Source organism: Agelaius phoeniceus, chromosome Z, assembly GCF_051311805.1.
Source record: "Agelaius phoeniceus isolate bAgePho1 chromosome Z, bAgePho1.hap1, whole genome shotgun sequence".
Taxonomy (NCBI): domain Eukaryota; kingdom Metazoa; phylum Chordata; class Aves; order Passeriformes; family Icteridae; genus Agelaius; species Agelaius phoeniceus.
The window spans coordinates 51,071,560-51,089,886 of NC_135303.1; the positions used below are offsets into that span (position 1 = coordinate 51,071,560).

Here is an 18,327-nt window from a genome sequence, read left to right on the forward strand (position 1 = left end):
CACCACCCTCACAGTAAAGAATTGCTTCCTCAAACCTCATCTAAACCTACTCTCTTTCAGTTTGAAGTCACTCCCTTTGCCCTGTTACAACATGCCCTTGTAAAAAAGTCCCTCTCCATCTTTTTTGTAGGCTCTCTTCAGGCTGCAATTAGGTCACCCTGAAGTCTGCTCTTCTCCCGGCTGAACAATCCCCGATGTCTTCCCCTTTCCTCACAGGAGAAGTGCTCCATCCTCCTAATCAACTCTGTGCCACGCAAACATGCATTAACCTTAATGGTGCATTGGCACAGTGCATGCAAACCTCCACTTGTTTTTAGCACAGTATTTTCTTTCCATGCGAGTATCACACTACTCAGATCTTTCCCCCAAGCACACTTTAATATAACAGAAACTCTGGTAATTATGGCAAAAATAGGGGCAACAATTTCAGCTGTCAGTCATCCCTGGAGAAAAAGTAAATATGGTAGAGAGCATGAAGCTACGAAGGAAAAAATATGCGTTCTATCCTGCTCACTTCCCCTCATCCGTGGATGGAGCTGGAAGCTCGGAGCCGCGGCTCGGGCACCGCCCGCTGCTCAGAAAGGGCAATTCCGAAGGAAGCCTCGTAGAGAACTCAGCTACCAGTCCCCAGTACAGATCTGGGCTGGATCACCCTTCAAAGGAACCGGGCATGTTTCAGGCTCTACCAACAGGTTTCCTTCCCAGCTTGCACGGGACGCGGCCTCGCCCGTCCCCGCCGTGGCTGGGCCCGGTGCCCGCCCGGGCTCCGAGCCCGCCCTGCCCCGCGCACCCCACAGCGCGCTCTGCCCCGCGGCGCGACCCTGGAAGGGCCCCGCCGGGCCCGCCACAGCGGCGGTGTCCCCTTGCTCCTCTCCGGGATACACGGCCTCTCTCCGCCCGGACGAGGGCAAGTGCGCCCGTGTGGGGCAGCTCTTCTCACTGTCCGCCTAAGCAGGGAAAGCACCATGCTCCCGCCCAAGACACCCCGCGTCCGCCCGATAAAGGCACCCCGGCAACGCTCTGAGCCCCATGGGGGTGCGGGGCAGGGCCGAACCCCATGGCGGGGAGGAGGAGCAGGAGCAGCCGCAGCCGGGATTGGGGCCCGCCGGCACCGCCCGGCCGGTCGGGGGGGAGGAGGCGGCGGGAGGAGGAGCGGTGGCGCGGACCGCAGCGAGCTGGCGGGGCTCGGCGCGGCGGTCCCTGAAGATGGCGGCGGCGGAGCCGGGTGCTGCTCCGGGCAGCGGGAGCTGCGCTCCAGCGGGCGGCGGCTCCGTGCCCGTCCTTTTCTGCTTCTCGGTTTTCGCGCGGCCCTCCAGCGTGCCCCACGGCGCTGGCTACGAGCTGCTGATCCAGAAGTTCCTCAGCCTCTACGGGGACCAAATAGACATGCACCGTAAGTTCGTGGTGCAGCTCTTCGCCGAGGAGTGGAGCCAGTACATCGACCTGCCGAAGGGTTTCCTGGTCAACGAGCGCTGCAAGGTGCGCCTGGTCCCGCTGCAGATCCAGGTGAGAGCGGCCGCCACAGGTGCGTGTGTGCAACCCGTCCCGTCCTGCCACGGCGGGCCCCGGCCCCTTCCGGGAGAAGTGAGGGATCCTGGAGCCGGCTGGGACCGCGGGCGCAGTCCCCACAGCCCGCGCTCACTTGTCTCTCCGTGGAAACTTTTGGTTTCCCAAGCCGGGGAGGCAGGTGCGCTTTGCGCCACGCGCGTGTGCTATACCGGGCTTTGCCTTCGGCTCGCCAGAACTTACTGGGCGTCATGAATGGGAAGACAAGTCAGGTCGCTGAAGTAATCAATGCTCTCCATTAAATCAGGCGGCTGGTCATACCCGGCCTTAGCCGCGGGTAATGCTGCGAGGTGGAGAGTGCCAGTAAAGTGGGCTCTGCCAGAGCTCGGTATCTTGGCTTGTAGTTCATCAGGACCTCTGTATCCCTCTTTGCCTCAAAAAGCTCTTTCTGATATGCAGGTCTATAGCTTGGTAGTTCTGTAGCCACAAACCAGGAAGCCAGACTGCCAGATAGATGCAGTTACGTGTGCTTTCCTATGAAGATACTTTTATGCCTGCTAGAGATTGGTGCAAGTTGTGCTCTAATACTTCCACTCAAAACACATTGCTTCTTCCTTTCTCCCGTATCTAAGAATTCAACTTAAAAACCTCCACAAACCAAAACAGACCCCAAGATTAAACCCCACATCATTGCTGTTTTCATTCAGAACACTTTAAAAAAATTATAATTCGGAAATTTTAGTTTGCCTAGCCAACACTTCTCAGATGTTGGAAAAGTGTTATCATGAGAGCTGAAACATTGCTTGTCTTCTCTTAATGTTTTCAGAAATGTCTAATTAATCCTGTTTGTAAACTCTGCTTAATCATAGTGTCTTGTATGCATAAACTCTCAAGGTGGTCTGTTTGCTTTCACTGTACATTAAGGCTGCCTTTGGCATCTTTTATTCTTAACTTTATGTATGGAAAGAATGGTTAAGAAGAGCAAATTAGTTTAATAAATTCTTAGCACATCATATACACTCATTATATTCAGTTTAAAACTTTTCTGTTTCTGCGTTGCAATTTATGGGGGCCCAATAAGAAAAACTGGAAAGGAATAGTCTTTCCAGCTTGCAAAAAGAGTTGGTATAGATGTTAATGGAAGCAAGGATTTTAAAAACAGAATTTGGGTATTCTGGGCATATAACAGTGTTTCAGGTCAAAATTTGGTTCTCATTTGTGCATGCAGATCACTACTCTGCAAAGACTCCCTTGCAGATGCCTTCTGCACTGAAACTGTAAATGCAGCTCAAGCATTTGTAGCAGGACATACGTCTTGGAATAAAGGTCAGTACTGAGACAAGGATACATCACTCCCAGGGTGCAAATGCGCTATACAGCTTTGTCTGCAGGGATTCAGGATGAACCAGTATTTTATGCATTATTGCCTATTTGATTGCCTACTTACACCAATACTGTTGCAGTTCTGTTGCAGCTGTTGATATGAAAAGGATGGTATTTGTGGGTTATTCCTTGATATGTTTTAGCAGCTGTGAATGAGCTGAAGATGTCTCAAATGAGACATCACAATGATGTCAGTCAGCTTGCCTTAAGCCAGAGACAGGTGCTCAGAGATCACTTGTTTGAGAAACATTTGGTATGATACAGACACAGCTGAGCTTTTAAAGACCTTTAGGACTTAGTGATGGGAATATTATACTTTCTGTGTATTCATTCAGGCATTGCCACTATTATATGCCAGTTTTTCCTTCCCTCCTGCTTTTTCTCCCTCCCTTCCTCCATGATTTATCTGCAGTTACACACAACATTGATTTGTCAACTCTGTGCGTGGCATAGTCAGTGGAATCACTGTTTTGGATGTATGTTTCAAGAGGGACAACTTTTGTTTGCTGATGTGATTAGACTTTCATATTTAGAAAGATATTTCTGGTTTAAAATTAAAATTCAGAGATGCTAGCAGCTGTATCACTAGACAATAATTTCAGAGTTTTCATATGCATGTTTTATGAGGTATATGTATGCATTTAGTTGGAGGTAGGATTTTAACCTTTAAGGGAGCTAATCTCTGGTATGTTATCCTTCCATTTTTATTCCTGTGCAGGCCTGTCATAGAAGGATGCCTTTTGGTATAATAGCTCACAGAATGTCAGCATCAAATGATGTTCGACTGGACTGTTTCAATTTCTTGTCCCTGCAGCTGAGGGGGGCAGTAATCTCATGGAGGAATTACCATATGCTGCCCTTGGAAAGCCACTCCATGAACTCAGTTCAAAGCTTGATCTGTACAGGGACGTTTGCTCATTCATTGTTTTATGCCTTTGTACCATCCTCATATATTTGTTTGGTCCAGATATCCTGACATGAAACAGTCACTTAAGCTTTTGATGGCCATGCAGCATTAGGCAGGCTGGTGGGGAGCACTGCACTGTGATGTTCTGCCTGGCTGCCACTCCTAACTCAAATCTCCTCCACCCAGACATGCAGTGGACAGGGACATTTCCTCAGACCTCTCTCAAATGGAGGGACTGCATCTGCTTTTCATAAATAAAGTCTTATAAAAGTCTTTTAACAGGAGACTATAATATTTGTAGTTTGGGTGAAGCAATGCAGGACCGCTTTAATCACCTCTACATAGAGTAGAATAGTGCTATAAAAGTTACTGTATTTTCCTGTAGTGTTGTTGTACCTGCTTTTGGAGGAGAGAAGTAAGGAAAAAGACTTTGGTGATATCCAAAGAAAAGACAGCTATATGCACATTACAGCTGTGTAATAGAGCAGTTTAGGCAGCTTGCAAATACATAGCCAAGAGAGACTATTTCACAGTTACTGTCATAACTTCAAGGTGACTTCTCCTCAGGAGGGCTTGTACTCTGTATTTACAAACTGGTAAACCTTAAGATACTGAAGCTAAAAGGGTAAAATTATTGCTGAAACCATTGCATAAAAGTATGTCTATTTCAGGATAGTTTTTGAGACAGGTTCATGTCTCAGTCATATCTGTCTTGAAAAAACCTCTGCTGAATGATAAGCTAAATAAAATATAACAATTAATACACAGATTTTCACTCTTATTGCATATACCTGATATTACTCAGATAGTCTGGAGCTAGAACTAACTAACTCAGGAACCCAAGTTGATGTTCTGAAAACCAGGAAAAGCCAAAGCATAAATTGCAGGGATTCTATTTGGGGGTTTTAGGGTGAAAGTTTTTGATAAGCTATTGCATTCCTAAATAAATAAGTTTTTTGAAAAGCAGCATGTGGGATCTTAAAGGAGGGAGGGAAAAGGGGCTGAAAATACTGAAAGAGGATTTTTTTTTCTCTAATCCAGACTCCTTGTTTGTATATCTTTACTCTGTAACAAGCATTTTAGTAATTTTAAATTTTGCTGAAGACTTTTGTACCACATTAGTTATATGTACATCATGTGTTTTTTTAACTAAATCTGTCCTTTTTAAATGCTGAATTACATGTAAAAGGCTGCACATTAGCTTAGCATAAGATAAATATTTATTTTACTGAATTGAAATACTTGTAACCTCTTTTTCTCTTAAAATACATCAAACTGAATTGATCCATTTTTTTAACATTTGAAATACAGGCAGCAAAGTACAACTGAATCTTACCAATTTTCTTTAAGAAATACAGAAGAAAAGGTGGTAGCTTCTTTTTGTTGTTGTCTCTTTTGTGCCATTCTTGAAATACCAAGGTTGCAACATCCCCCAGTCTGCCCTTTTAGTATGTAACCTTTAGTAGGTGACATGATATTTATGACGTCACTAGTGATGTCAAATGGGGTTATTTCTTTTCTTCCAGTTTCTTGTTCATTACAAATACTGTGAGGAAATTTCATTTTGTAAGTCTCATGATTTCCCGGACTTTGAACAGGTAAAGAACAGATAAAAAGCGAGTCAGTATATGTGAATATTTTTGTAAAGCTGAACCTATAATTATAGTACTTCATCTCAATCACATTTTTGTCTGATTAATAATAATAATAATCAGCAGAGATGATAAATAGATGTGGAAAAGCACCTCTCCTTTCCCACCTAGGTCTTTTCTAGAGTAGGATTTAAAGCTGTATGTAACTCGTGACAGCATACCTTTAAATCCTGGTCTGGACAAGGTCCTAGACTTCTTTAGCTGGGTAAAAGAGCTGCATCAGGTTACTTGACCATTTGATGTACCTATTCTGGTTGTGCTGTGGGTAACCTTCAGCTGGAGGACAGAAAATCCTAACTAAGAGAAGTGAAGTGCAACAAGTGGAAATGCTTATGTACTGTTGAGGGGAACTTCAGGTCATTTGGGTTTTGATGTTTTGTTTTTTTTTACTTTTATTTTGAGTCCAAGTTGTTTAATGGTATTGCGGCTGAGTAGATGTAATATGCAGGATGGATTCAGGCAGATACTGCGTGGCTGCAGTGACTCACAGTCCTTACCCAGCTTGCCTCTTTCTGCAGTGAAGTCAAACAGGTGTTGATGTGCCAGCCCAGGTTTGATGTTTAGGTGTAGTTTTGCCCTCACCCCAGCTCTTTGGGATGTTGCACTGGGGAGGTCTGGGTGATTTTCACTGCCAGATGTGAAGTGGAAGTGTCACAGCATTCTTGTAGATGGGGAGGGGATGGCATTGAAAGCAAGTGAGTTGTAGGATTTATGTGGCACACTAAAGAACTACTAAACGAAACCTTTCCTTTATACATAGCAAATACTTACATGAATTTATTTATAGACTCTGTTAGCTACTGTTTATGAAACTTAATTTCAAACTGCTTTCTGCTGCACTCTGCCCTGCCCACATCTGGTCTTCCATGTAACACCAGCAAGTGTTACTCTTTGATCTTAGCCTCTCTTTCTTCCAGTTTCCTCTTGTTCTGCCACAATTCAGACTGCTAATCAGAAATAAATAAGAAAATCAATATATGAATTATTTGTGTTAGACTTTGTAAAAGCTTTTATTTAGCAAATATACAATTGACACAACTTTATTTTAGAGAGCTGCTGGCATGAATCTGAAGGCATAAATTAAATCATATGAAACCAACTTGCCAGTAAAGAAAAGCAGATATAGTGCTTTTGCTCCAGCTTCCTGTGCTTCTTGACATAAACATATGAGATTCCATGTAAGTCTGCAGTAAGAATACTTTGTGGCTTGAAAGACAGTCAGTTTTCTTCTGCACTTCACTGTCAAATCAGAATAAAATTGAATTGTGCTCTATAAAATGGCTTTCAAATCCACTGTTTTTAATTATTCCATTGTTCTTCTCCTTGACAAAACTTAGGGCAAATACTGTTTTTGCAGAAGATCCCAGGCTGGAAGGAGCTGCAAGCATCTGAAAAAGCAGACTTCAGGTATTTCAGGACAAGCTGGAAAAACAGGGTGCAATAAGATGCATTTCAAAATGGAAGTAGCAATGTAGAAATAATCAGCTACACAAACAGAAGATGAGGGAGAGTTCAGGGGATGATTTATAAATCTAAAATATACCTCAGGAGTCTATGTATCATCCATTATGAAAAGAGCAAATACTGTACTGGAAAGTACAGAATAAACAGGGCCTGGAAGGGCTGTGAATTGGCTGATATTTGAGGCTCTGCTAGAGCAGTGAAGTAGTATGGGCAGAGAAACACTGTTGTGATAGTAGTATTGAGTGCCTCGTTCCAGACTGCAATTTGAAAACTACCCCAGGGAGGACCATGAGAACAATTTGTAGGAAGAAATACTAAAAGCATTAGATACATTTTAGAACAAGGAGTGGGAAAGGAAGGCCTAAAGGGAGACCTAAAGCTCTGATTCTTAAGGTCTGGTAATAAGTTCTGCACCTGGTTATCCATGTGAGGGAGGGTTGTAATGCTCTTGTGTTTCAAATTCACTGTGGACCTAACTGTAAGTAATAATCATAAATGTGAGCAAAGGAGGTATGGATGAGAAAACACTAAAAGACAAAGGTAACAGAGCTGTGGGATGGGTTTTACAAGAGTTCTGTCTCTGATGGGTCAGACCACATGGTCATCTCTGAAGAATATTATTTGTGTTTGTTTGATCCTTCCGTAGGGGAAGACTATGCTGCTTCTTGAAGACTTTCCGACTCTATTCACATTTGTTCCTCTGCTAGGGGTGGTGGTGCCATCTGCTGCACTGGCAGAGGAAGGTGCATATAGTAGATTAACTTCGCGTTGGTCATTCTGTACTCCATGATGGTTTGTGGTTCAGACAGATGTTAAAAAATTACAGAATTACAGAATCAGTTAGACTATAAAAGACCTCTGAGATTGAGTCAAGCCTATAACTGAACCCTGCCATATCAATTAGAGCATGGCACCAAATGGTACCTCCAGTCTTTCCTTCAATGCCTCAGTGACAGTGCCTCCACCACCTCCCTGGGAGCCCATTCTAATATCTGATCTCCCTTTCTGTGAAGAAATTCTTCCTAATGTCCAACCTAAACCTCCTCTGGTGCAGCTGTTAAAGTGATGGAAAGATTTAAAGGAGAAAATGATAGTCTTTGCTTGTCATATAAATGCTAAGACAAAATGGCACAGTAGGAACCACACTTATAAATATTGTTTATTCCAATTTTTTTGTTTTTATTGCTTAGCAGTAGGAAAGTTAAATGTCATGATTGACTTCTGTGATGGTAGTAAGTGCCAGAGCTGGAATGGGTCACAGTATGTGTTCCCTGTGGTGTTGAATTGTACATTAATACTGCCTGCCAACTGCCTTTTTCATTGTTCAGGCAAATGATGTGGTATGATGGATGGTATTCAAGAACAAGGTGGCTATTTTATTTTATGTCAAATCTTTCTTGGTCCCAGACCTCATTCATTACCTGGTGTAGAGTTGCAGAAGTGTTACTTGGGAAAAGTATCTAGAGGCTGTCTTCCCTAGCCCCTTGATCAAATCAGCTGCTGCATTGCTGAATACTGAAATCTCATAGGACTGAAAATCTCACATCTGTGGTAAATTTTTTCAGTGCAGCTGTATCTTCCTGGTGAAAAAGATTTCCCTAATGCCTGTTGTGATGCTCTTCTGTCTTCCTGTGGTATCAGTGAGCCCAGTGTTACATCATCTGCACTGTGGTTGTTACTGCATTTGCCTCTGTAACTGCTTGTATTGAGAGTGTTGCTGTTTGGCTCACAAGGACTAGAGGAACCATGTTTATGAATGCTTGCTGCTTTGGCAGTAGTGGTGTAATGAATCTGAGAACTGAGGGAATTTAGTATTTGCAATTGTTAGCATACAAGTAATTTTCCCAACAGTTTGAACAGGCCATTGCATATGTTTAAGCATTGCTATTATTAAGCATGGCCTTGGGAATTGAGATCAGCATCATTTTACTCTGGAGACATGTGGTGAATCCGTGAAAGTTTTGGAATGAATATTTATCAATTCCGAATTCCTTTGTGGTGAGTTGACCTTGGCTGGCCACCACGTGCCCACCAAACTGCTCCATCTGTTGTCCTCAGTAGGACAGAGGGGAGAAAATATGACCAAGAAGCTTGTGCATCAAGATAAGGACAGAGAGGAATTTTGCCAATTACTGTTCATAGAAAAAACAGACTTGGGGAAATCAGTTTGATATAGTGCTAATCAATAACCAAGTAAAATAAGCAGAAATAAGAACAAATGTAAAAACACCTCTTCCCTATGCCTCCCTTCTTCCCTGGTTTAGCTCTAGTTCCAACTTCTCTACCTCTTCCCTTCAAGCAGCACAGAGGGATGGGGAATGGGGTTTGTGGTCAGTTCATAAAACTTCACCTCTCCCACTCATTCTTTTCACACTCTTCCCCTGCTCCAGAGAGGGGTCCCTCCTGTGTGAGATAGTATGTAATGAACTTCCCAAATATGCATCCTTCCCACAGGCTGCATTCCTTCCCAGACATTCTGCACATGGGCTCGACAGTCACAGGTCACTTCAGAGAGTCACTAAAGCGGGGCCCTTCAGAGTCTCAGCCTTCTTTAAGGCATATTGCAGGCCTTCTTCAAGGCTGTGCTGTGGGGTCCTCCATGGACTGCAGGTGGATTTCTGTTCCACTGTGGAAGCCCATGGGCTCCAGGGGCACAGTTGCCTCACCATGGTCTGCACCAGGAGCTGCTGCTGGGGAATCTCTGCTCCAGCACTTGGGGCATCTCCTGCCTCTCCTTCTACACTGACCTTGGTGTCTGAAGTGCTCTTTCTCCCACATATTCTCACCCTCCTCTCACAGCTGCTGTTGGACAGTGGGTTTTTTTACCCTTTCTTACATATGTTAGCATAGAGATGTCACCAGCATCACTGATGTAACAGATCTGTCTTGGATTCAGCTGGCATTAGTGCTCTCTTGACATGAGGCTGTTTCTGGCATCTCACAAAAGCCACCCTTACAGCCTCCCCTCACTACCAAAACCTTGCACGTTAACCCAATACACCTGCAGTCTTCCGAAATACATTCTTTTACAGATTTTGTAATTTTGTTTAAGTTTAAAACATTACAACCCCAGATTGCAGAAAATGAAGTGTATATAATTAATGGGTACTTCCCAGAAGATCTTTATTCAATTCGATTTATCTGTCTGCTGAAAAGCTCCTGAATGGACGTAACTTCTCTTGAGTTGCCTTACAACTAAATGATAGTATGTAGCTCTTTTCTTTCCCTGTAGCTTCCATCTGAAGCCCTATACTTTGGTTCGACTGGTAGTGCAAGTAATTTATTTATAAAAATACAAAGCACTCTTTCTAAGTGTAAGAAAGTTAAGTATTTGCCTTATTTTTCTTATCCTCTCCCTTCTACCCTACTTGGTACCTTGTATAAGGGAAACTCTAGGAGATTACTTTTGTCATTAAAATGCATTCAGTTTGGTTTCTAATATTTACAGTCTCCTCTACTTTCTTTCTAGCTTTGGACTTTCATCAGACTTGTGCAAAAAGATGTCATAGACAAATCAAATTGACTACACAATGGAAGTATTGAAAATATATGTACATACAATATCTGAAAGCAAGTGGAAGTATGAATTTTTTAAACTTTAATTTATCCTGAGTCTATTTGATTTCCAAGAATTGTGGATTTAAAAATGAATTTGAAGAGTTAATTTTGCTTTTGGTACTTTTTTTTTTGCTATTATTTAGGTGGTGTGTTCCTCTGCCCCCCTTCAGAGTTCAGAAATATCCATGTACATTTATGTGGAATTCTGCTTCCCACCTAATAAAATCGTGATTAAAAATTGATGACTATACCGTACTGTTCAGTATCAGCTATTCATTTTACTTCAGAAACATACCAAAATTAGGCTTGAAAAACTTGTCTCCTATTTTGACTCAAAGTAACATAAATCCATAATCTAGCAGATGTATTGCAAACTCTTCCTCATTCTGCTGCATTTCTGAAGGGATATCCACTGCCATGGAAAATATTACCTTTTTTTCTTTTTTTCAGATTACTACTTTGGGCAACCTGACACCCTCAAGCACTGTTTTTTTCTGTTGTGACATGCAAGAGCGATTCCGGCCTGCTATCAAATACTTCGGTGATATCATCAGCGTGGGTCAACGACTGGTATGTTGTAGTGAGTTTTGATCACTCGTTGCAAACTTTTTTTATTATTTTACATACAGTTTAACTATTACTTAGTATTAGATAGTAACAATGTTTTTGTTATTGTTATTCTACGTTTTCTTTTTTTTTCCTTTTTTTGAAAATGTTTTTCTCTCTGTCCTCTTACAGCTCCAAGGTGCACGGCTCTTGGGAATTCCAGTTATTGTCACTGAACAGTATCCCAAAGGTCTTGGCAGCACTGTGCAAGAAATTGATTTAACAGGAGCTAAACTTGTGCTTCCCAAGACAAAATTTTCAATGGTGTTGCCAGAAGTTGAAGCGGCATTAGCAGAGATCCCTGGTGTCCGGAGTATTGTCCTCTTTGGAGTAGAAGTAGGTGCATTGCAATTCTTACACTGGTTTATGGTAATGTTTATTGGCCCTCAAAGGGGCATCACTTTGTGTAATTAAAACAAACCAACTCAATTTATATAATTTATATTACTTAGAGCTTAGATATCCTCTACAGAATAAATTATTTTTGTGTTGTCATTAATATTATCTCATTAAAGAATTTGAGATGAGATACTTGTAAACTACAGGCACTTGTCACAGTCTTAACTGGCATTTAAAATGCATATTGAGTTCCCTCATACTGCCAGGGGTAGAAAAATACATATTTGCACTCTAATTAATTATGTACTCTAATTTGTGGTTGTGTGACTTTCATTTCATAATAATGGTTTGTTGGTGGCTTTTCTGCCTTTGATTTCTCCCCTGTAGACTCATGTCTGTATCCAGCAAACAGCATTGGAATTAATTGGCAGAGGTCTGGAAGTTCATATTGTAGCTGATGCCACCTCGTCAAGAAGTATGATGGACAGAATGTTTGCTCTTGAAGTAAGTTTCTTAGTCGGGGCTTTCTTCACCTTGGGTTGGTGTGTTAAGTTCTCTGCTTATTGTAGGCTAACAAGGAATTTCTATGGATGAAGCAGTGGATAAAAGTAGATTTGAGAAGAGATGAGTACTCTGATTCTTAAAATAGCATTAAAAATGGAGAAGAAGTACTGGCTTTTTTTAATCTCCTTGAATTATAATTTAATATGCATAACCCAGTTTGGAATGTTTGGAATTTAACAGTGATTTTTCCGTACAATATAGATTGCTCTGTATAACATTTGTATTTTAGCATATCCCTTTATGCAGTATTATCTCTACAGCAGGGTAAAAGTGCTATAAAGCTTTTGGCTTTGTTGTTCCAAGGAGTATTTATTCAGGTGTTGAAATTCTTAAAGTGCAATGAAATACAGTATGTGATCCTGTTCAAATCTCCTTGTACCTCTGTCCCTCCTCCTGCTTTTCCTCATCAGTGCAAATTAAAGCTTAATCTCAAGACCCTGATTATAGTAAACATTCCCCTCCCCCCTGCTTTTAGGAGCTTAGGCAAACTAAATGTTGAGAAAGTGGAGATAAATGTAACAAGAAGATTTAAAAGCGCATACAACTATGTTGTAGCAAATTCATTCAAATGATTTTTTGATGGTGTACTCCTAATTTGCCCACAGGCATCACTGTTGAAAGTCAAAACCTGATACATACATTAAGTATTGCAATTTTTTGCCTCAGGCCCTAATAATTATTTGAAGTAGAAACTAATGATAACCACAGCATGTTATGCTTTTTCATAGATTTTGAGGAGACTTAATTTCTTAAAGGCTAAAGAGAAATCCCCAGCACACAGTGATTGATGAAACCCGTGACTTTGATTAAGTGGAAACCTAATGTCAACTGTCACATAGAGCATAGGGACACACACAGAGTACAGGAGTGACTGAAGTCATGGACTTCCCAAATCAATGTGGTGCAGCAGCAGTAGGAGACAAAACAAATATAGAAAACCTGAAATCTGTTGGCCTTACTATGGCCTTATTGTGACCTTATTATGGCCTTATTGTGTATGTTTTTGTACATTTATTACTTACAATGTGTCTGTAAGCATAGAAATTGGGCCAATGTAATAAAGGTTAAAAGAGTGACTAGCTAGCTTTGCTTTACTTTCTAGGCAAAAAGGTATTGATCTTAGAAGTGTGATTGCTTGCAAAAGCTGTAAATTTTTCCATTTTTGGTAACTTTTTGGTACACCTTTGCAACGTGTTCTCAGTAAGCAAAAGAAAGCGTTTTTCTGTAGTCCCTTGTGTTGTCAGTCATTACAATATGAGTGAGCCAACACTTGCTGTGCGGAGTTGAGCCAGCAGCAACACCTTCTCTGCTGCACATGGCAGGAGCACATATCAACATTGTCCGCTTCTTGTGTTACAGAGCCTCACTTAAACGTGCTACCAAGGGGTGTGGGCTAGAGCAAGCAAGACATGGGCATGCTTGGGAGGAGGAGACCAGCAGAAACGGACATGTATTGGACATGTCCTTAATCCTGGTTGACTGTGGCATTATGGGGGAAGTGGGCAACGTACCAAAGTCTTGGGTAATCCTGCTTTAGTTTCACCATACAGCTCACAGTTCCTAGTCACATTCTTTTAATAAATGAGTCTAACATTGTCTCTTGTGCAAACTTATGCAAGCTGGTGAGCTGAGGTGAGCTTTATTGACCAGGGTTCCTGGATCCTTTTCCATACCTTTCTGGGAAGATGAATGTAACATTTGCCTTTTCACAATAACACAGCCCTTCTCTATTCACAGTCACCTTTCAAGAATAATAAAGAGGGACTTTGCAGTGATAACCTCAGTAGCCCCAAATAACTCCCATCTGGTCTCACCTGCCCCTTCAGTTCTCCACATTTCCCATCACATAGCATGTGTTTTGATTGTGCTGGTGATGAATATACAAATATTTGAGTGGGTGTACTAGGAAGTGCAATTTGACTTAATTGGTAATGAAAGCATTCATGTCTGCTTGGATAACAGGTTGTTTCCACTTCTGTTGTGTGCTTAAAAATGACAGCAGGCAACAACTCATTAAAAAAACCCTCAGAAACAAAAAAATCTTGACATTTTCATTGATGAAATAACTCAACCCAAATTTCAAGGATGTGACTATTCTGAATCTTTGTTGTTCCAAAGAGTATGACTATTCTGAATCTGCCCCGTCTGATGAAGATGTCCTATGCCAGTGCTTGGTCTCAGATTGAGACAGCTTCGTCTGCTTCTGCTGGATTTCTTTTCTGTTCTTTGTCTTTTCTACTTTTTTCTGCAGTGTGGATGCAACATACTGTCGATACTTTCCTTCTCAAAGACTCTCTTCTAAGAAAACTTGTGATTTCCTTGGAAATCATCCAATATACTTAGCAAATGTATCTCTTATTTTCTGCTAATCTAAAATTTATAAAAATAATATCTAGTCCTAGAGAAGATATGAGGCAATGCCAGCCTCTTTTGAAATGTTATGGTGTGTTTTGCTTTTAAAGAGAAGGTGTTCTCTCTTTTCAATCAACATTTCACAGACAGAAATGATTTTTTTAAGGGTCTAGATTTTTTTTCTCATCCATGCTAGTTAAAACCAAAACCTTTGTATTCTTGGAGAGGCTCATGTTGAAAACATTGCCATAATATTTCGTATAAATTTTTCTATTTTTCTTCTTTTTTGTATGCATGTGAATTTTAACAAATATGGTTCTACTGAGTAGGAGAGCTGAGGAAAGTAGTTACTTTGTTTCAGTGTAAGAACGTTGAGAGGCTTGTTGCTGTAATGGCAAGTAGGAAGTATTGAATTCAGTAAATCCAATATTGTTAGTTTGTTGTTATGTGGACTGTAGTTACATATACTTTACTGGTTGGTCCCTTAAAGTTACTAACTTTCACCCATCAGTTGGTTTGTAATTGAAGAGCTGGAAAGTTTGGAGCTTCTCTTTACTTTAATGATTACAGTTGAAACCTGTATGTACATATGTCTGTTCTCTGCCACTTGCCCTCCCTTAGCCCTTTCAGGATCCCATTAGATTTGGTGGAGCATGCAGCTGAGTAGAGGATGAGAGAGGTAAAGCTGACTCTATGAAGAGGTTTACTGCCAAAGCATCTGTATGATGGCTGGGAAGATGATGGGGGGCATGGGTTGATCAGGTTTTGCTGAAGGTAACTTTGTTATGTAAGCAACAACCACAGTTTTAAAAGTCCAATAACTTTATAGTAAGTCCTGTACCTTGGGCTACGTGAAGCCCAAGCCCTGTTGAGTTGCACACTTAAAAGATCTAGCAGACTTCTTTTGGTTTTGCTTTCTCTGCAGCTATATATTTTATCCTGTAGCCTGTGAGAACTGACTCTGGAGTTACTGTCTGTAATGAAATGTAGTAAACCCCATAGATTTAGGAAAAGCACCATGGAGAATATGAACAATAGGAATGCTGAAACAGCAAAAGAAAATGCCTGTTTCCCTGTCTTCCGCCCTTAACCTATCTCTGTAACCCTATAAGGCAATGTCATGCTAACCCCTTACCATTGGTCAAGCTTGGATCCTTTCCAACCCTATAAAAGAAGCATGCTGTACCCCATTAGGGAGAAAGAAGAAGAGCAGAGACCCTTCACGGACCTCCCCAAATAAAGCCATCTCTGTGGAACAGCCTGTGCCTTCTCCTTCTCCTCTCTCTCCATCTGATGCAGCCTCAAGCCCAGGGCACCACTACCTAGCAAGCAGAGCTGAAATCCTGAGAGCTTGCAATCACTATAGAGCTGACAATCACCATGCTTGCTGGATGGTAGCCCTGCGGCGTTGGCATGAGCAAGCTAGCCTCGGGCACCCAGTCCCTACTCAGGGACTGAGCTCCTGAGCCCTAGTGCTCTGGTTTATGATAAGGCCAAATCAGAGGCTTTATTAAAGTGGCGGCCCAACGTGGGGCGAAACATCATTTAAAAAGAGCTGCTGTCGTACCAGTTTGATTTATAATGTCTGTAGAAGAGATTTTTCCTCTTTCTCCAGAGATTATTGCTACTAGTTTGCTCTGTAGTCCAAAAGCTGAAGTAGTCGTACATAACAACGACTAGGAGAGAAATTGTTACAATTTCTTAATGCTTAATGCTGTTAAGTTGGACCTTGCTATTTTATTTTTTTACCCAGGCCTTTCATCTGCATGAGAGTGAAGAAAGCTGTCCTCTGGGTTATGCAAGGGGAAAGGGTTGTTATTAAGATGTGTGGGGCTGCTGCCTATTAAATCTGACTTGGGGAAAGAATCTAGTTCAAGTAGAAAGCCTTATTTGTAATCCAGGGCAGCCTTTTGCCATAGAAAAGTTTAAACTCTGTCAGTTTTTTGTCCTAGCTTTATAAATTGTACCACTAAGTAATGCTGGAATGGAATTGACAGTGCTTTTGTTCATAGGAGATGTTTTTAAAAATGCATCTTTTCTTTCAAAATTCACTCATTCACATTTGCAAATACCTTACATGATTTCTCTCTGCTCTTTTATTTTTCAGCGTCTTGCACGTACTGGAATTATAGTTACTACTAGCGAAGCGATATTGCTGCAGCTGGTAGCTGATAAAGAACATCCGAAATTCAAAGAAATTCAAAATCTCATTAAGGCAAGCGCCCCTGAGTCAGGGCTCCTTTCCAAAGTTTAAAGCAGGTATGGAGAAAGCAGATCTCACTGTCCTCTTTACAGAGGAAGGAAGGCTATAAGCGCACATGTACATGTTCTTTTGCTCAAAGTTTGGTAGGAGTGTAAAAATAAAAATTGACATACTTGTGCTTGCCTTAGCAAAATTGTCTGGTTATATGTCTGGGTGCCAATATGTTCTGTTTAGTTACAGCTGTCAGAAGTTCTGAGTATTAGAGGACCCTTTTGTTGTCAAATTTCTTTATTTAAAAAAATAAATTAACAGAGGTGCCTGCTAGTCTATACTATACGCTGATTGTAACAGCTCAAAAAAATGCATATTTCTGTGACACCCCTTGATTGTGTGCTTTGCAATTGTTCTGTGATGTCCTGTTTTACTTTTGTATTAATAGAAGATAATTACTTGTTGGATAAATGTGATATGCTTTAATGTTCTATATAAATGAAGTATTTTATTAGGGCAAAAGTTAAAACTGAGTAAGATATATGACCTATATGTGCGCTTTTGTTCTCTAGGATAAAATTTAAGCACTTTGAGGCAAGACACATAAATCAAGCAGAGCTGATGTTTGATTGCCCTAGGTAGCTGAAGTCTGCATCATGACTTTTGATTATACTGAAATTGACTGCCCAAGGCTGTACTTTCCTTAAGTGTATACAAACAGAAGACTGTTGTGTAATGAGTTCTTTATAAACAACCGGTGTCAACTCCTTCAGAACTTAGGAGTATTACCAAAGCTTTAAATTGGAAATGCTAAGGATGTTTAATAATGAAAACTTTACAGGTTTGTGTGCTAAATCTACTAATATGTTTAGATTTATTTTGCTTTGTTTTGTCCCTGTTTAGTTAGATTGAATAATTCTGTCTAATTTACTCAAGAGGGCTCTGAAAGAAGGTTTAGCCTCTTTCGGATTTTGTGCTTTTTTTGTGGTCTATAGTTGGGTGGAGTGTGAATAGAATTTGGTCTAAAAATATTCTTCAGAAAAATAGCATCTTTAACATAATGATATATATTTTTTCTATCTAGAACTAATCTTTCAATAAGTGATTATTCATAAAGGCACTTCCTTGATGTTCTAGGGGATTAAACAATGTTGTATAAAGTTTACAGTGTGCCTGAGACATTTATTTTTTTTAAAGAGTACTAGAAGATGTCATACTAACCACTGATCTTTTTGGTAGAGAAGCTATTAAAGTATATGTATTGTTTTAAATTGCTTATTTTCCCTGCAAGATGGCTCTAAAAGAATTGTTTCATAAATAAAAATAATTTTAGTTGTTTCATATAACCTTTGTTCAAAAGAAATAAAAAGTTAACATTTGCTGTCTCTTTTTTGCTTGTGATATTTATTGTAGAGCAAATCCTGAAAGCTGTGTTTGCCATGGACTTTATTCTAGTTTGTACAGCTGTAGAAGTTCTATGGATGTCATGGGAATTTTGTGTAAAGATCAAGGGTGGATAATGTTGAATGATTCTTGTCTTCAGCATCTAGTTACAGTGTTATTTAACACTCTAGAATATGAGGAATTAACATTATGCTTCAAGCTGGAGGCTGCAATGCTAGTTGGGTTAAGAACACTTGCTCTATTGCTGACCTACTTTTAACCTACTTTCCTCGTATATTAATTGTGTTTCTTAGCAGTACAAAGTTCACTTATATTAATCAAATCAACAGCTGTGCACTAAAATACTGTACATTTCTTATGAAATAATGAGTTTATTCCCGTCCTTACTGTTATGTGTT

At 40.7% G+C, this 18,327-nt stretch overlaps 1 protein-coding gene across 1 annotated transcript; it reads left to right on the forward strand.

Annotated features, from left to right (window-relative positions):
• Positions 1-1,128: 1,128 nt before the first annotated feature.
• Positions 1,129-17,910, forward strand: ISOC1 (isochorismatase domain containing 1). Its single transcript, XM_054652191.2, has 5 exons — positions 1,129-1,506; positions 10,921-11,040; positions 11,209-11,412; positions 11,803-11,919; positions 16,439-17,910. The coding sequence occupies exons 1-5, from the start codon at positions 1,207-1,209 to the stop codon at positions 16,583-16,585; spliced, it is 888 nt and encodes a 295-aa protein (XP_054508166.1). The 5' UTR covers positions 1,129-1,206; the 3' UTR covers positions 16,586-17,910.
• The last annotated feature ends 417 nt before the right edge of the window (positions 17,911-18,327 follow it).